This window comes from Notothenia coriiceps, unplaced genomic scaffold (genome assembly GCF_000735185.1).
Source record: "Notothenia coriiceps isolate Sejong01 unplaced genomic scaffold, NC01 NC01_scaffold00018367, whole genome shotgun sequence".
NCBI classification, from domain to species: Eukaryota; Metazoa; Chordata; class Actinopteri; order Perciformes; family Nototheniidae; genus Notothenia; species Notothenia coriiceps.
Genome location: NW_011351068.1, coordinates 1 through 2,701, shown reverse-complemented (window position 1 = coordinate 2,701; position 2,701 = coordinate 1). Strand labels below are relative to the sequence as shown.

General features: G+C 45.8%; 1 protein-coding gene across 1 annotated transcript; it reads left to right on the top strand.

Moving 5' to 3' along the window:
* The first annotated feature begins 1,206 nt into the window (after positions 1-1,206).
* Positions 1,207-1,888, top strand: LOC104950996 (stonustoxin subunit beta-like). The gene has a single exon (XM_010777623.1). The coding sequence runs from the start codon at positions 1,207-1,209 to the stop codon at positions 1,783-1,785; it is 579 nt and encodes a 192-aa protein (XP_010775925.1). The 3' UTR covers positions 1,786-1,888.
* The last annotated feature ends 813 nt before the right edge of the window (positions 1,889-2,701 follow it).

Sequence of the window (2,701 nt, the reverse complement as noted above, 5' to 3'; positions counted from 1 at the left end):
GTGTTAAAGTCTGTGTATTAGTTCCACCATTAGCTCCACCCTCTTGGGTCACTGGTCCCAAAAAACAAGAAGTCAGAGCAGTTCAATCGTCTGGTAGCCCGAGGGCCGTTTGAAGACTCTCCAATCTCCATTCGTCTTCAAACTTCCCGATCTTCACTATCTATGCACCTCTTCTTAACTTAACTGCACCGTGCATGATGGCATTGCCTAAGGACCCGTTTGTTCTGGTTATCTGTCCGAACCACTGTTACTTTTACATTTTTAGTGATTTCCTTCATCAGTTTAAGAAACCTCGAATCGTGAAGTTAAGACCCAAGAAACCTTAGGCGCATTCACTCTGCAGTACTTTTCCCACAAAGGTTCATGAGAACTTGGTTCATGAGAACTCTTTAGTTCTGATGAACTAAGTACAGATCGCGTTCACACCACAATGAGTTCCTGGGGGAAGTATTAGGCAAATGAAGCCGCTGACGTCACTTCTTCTTCTTTTGCTTTGGGTTTACTGGCAGGCCGCAAACAACCGGAAGTCCCCGGAGTTGGGGACTGGCTTCAGTAGAAGCTGCTGGGACTCCCAGCAGCTTCTACTGACGCCTTCCGAGTAAATTGCCAGAACGCCGACACCTCCTCATCTCCACCGCTCCCATGTTTTCTTTTGTGTTGCCATAAGTTAGTCTCTCTGCGTTTCTGCGCTGGGCTAATGCTAATGCTAATAATGCAATGCGAGGAAAATAAAATGGCGGCTTCACAAAACTTTTTGGGAGTTTTACGGGGCGTGGTTTGCATTCCGCCCAGCCAATCAGACATAGGAACCTTTTTCTCCCACGAAAGTACCTGCTCTCTAGCAGGGACAGAAAAAGGGGTAAAAAGGTTTCTGATGAACACATTTTTGTTCCGGCTCTTTTTGGTGTGAACGCGACATTTTGGAACTATATCGATACTAAAGTGGGAAAAGTACAGCGGTGTGAACTCGCCTCTTGAGTCAAGTCCACTTTCACAGAGTCGTTAGTACAGTCTATTTTCAATGTCACCCTGAGGATCTTCCTGTAGCAAAGGCTTTCTAAAGGCGGTCCACAAACCAATGAGTGACACCACAGTGACTCCATCAATCAGAACACTTCCGATACCAGAACCTTTAGGAAGGGATTAGCCAACATCAGTCTCCATTGAAGAATATTTTCTCCAGCTTGTCCTTCTTTTTGAAATCTCATGTCTTGTTTTCCTTCCCTTCTAGTTTCATGCCGTGTCTCCTTGGACACCGACACTGCCCACCCTACCCTGGTTCTCCTGGAGGATCCCCAGGGTGCCCACTGTGGAGAGGAGCCCCAGTCCTACCCTCCTCACCAGCAGCGTTTCGACTCTGTAGCCCAGGTGCTCGCGAGGGAGGGCCAGTTTGGAGCCAGCTACTGGGAGGTGGAGTGGAGGGGCGGAGGGTGGGTCGATATCGGAGTCACTTACAAAGGAATCGGACGAAAAGGCGGCGGGAAACCTTGCCTTTTGGGGCGAAACGAGAACTCGTGGCGTTTGAGGTGCACCCACGCCGGATACGCCGCTTGGCACGACAACCGGAAAACCACGGTTGCTGCCCCCCCTTGCCCGAGGATTGGTGTTTACTTGGATAGGCAGAAAGGAGCGTTGTCTTTCTACAGCGTGTCGGACACCATGGTGCTTCTGCACACGTTTCGATGCCCGTTCTCTCAGCCGCTTTACCCCGCGTTTCGCCTGGACCTGGACTCCACCCTGATCATCTGCCCCCATGAGGGAGGAGGATGTGGGAACCAAACCTAATATTGCCCAACCATTCCACCCCAAGGACCAGAGATGGCAAAAGTACACACATCCTTTACTCAAGTAGAAGTACAGATACTCGTGTTTAAAAATACTCTGGTAAAAGTAGAAGAACTGACTAAACTTCTTTACTCAAGTCAAAGTAAAGAGGCTTTGAAATGTACTTCAGTAAAAAGTACCCATAACTAGCAGCTGTTTTAAAGAGTACCTGACCTCCCTTTATATTAATAGAACAATAATGTCATTGTTAGCTAATGAATGTTTCCATGCTGAACAACGGCAACATGACAACGTTTTCATTGGTCCCTCTTCTTTAGAGAAGAGCAGGAAATGATGGATACACGGATCGTGTTCAAATCAATAGGCACGCAATGACTCTAAATAATAATGATCACGCCACCAAACACACATTCAAACTAAAGGAACCAGCCTGTTTGGAAAATGAGAGAAGTAGAAAGTACAGGTATTTGTGTTCAACATGTAAGAAGTAGAAAGTACAGGTATTTGTGTTCAACATCTAAGAAGTAGAAAGTACAGGTATTTATGTTCAACATGTAAGAAGTAGAAAGTACAGGTATTTGTGTTCAACATCTAAGAAGTAGAAAGTACAGGTATTTATGTTCAACATGTAAGAAGTCAAAGTAAAAAGTCGTCAGAAAAATAGGTGGAGTAAAGTACTGATACCAGAACAATGTACTTAAGTATTTGTACTCCACTACTTCCCACCTCTGCCAAGGACCCTAGCCCCTCCTGTCGTGTTCGTCTCACTTTGTTGTTTGAGCTGTCTGAGCTGTGTGTTGATGTGGGTGTGTACTCTCTAATCTAGATTCACCCATTCATTTCCTTTGCCATTTTTGACCGGGAGCATCATAGATGTTTTTAAAGTCGACTAAGACACTCAAAATTCTATGAAAGT

What these genes read in the sequence shown, in the direction of transcription:
- LOC104950996 (XM_010777623.1), top strand. Translation starts at nt 1,207, where the DNA reads ATGTCTTGTTTTCCTTCCCTTCTAGTTTCATGCCGTGTCTCCTTGGAC.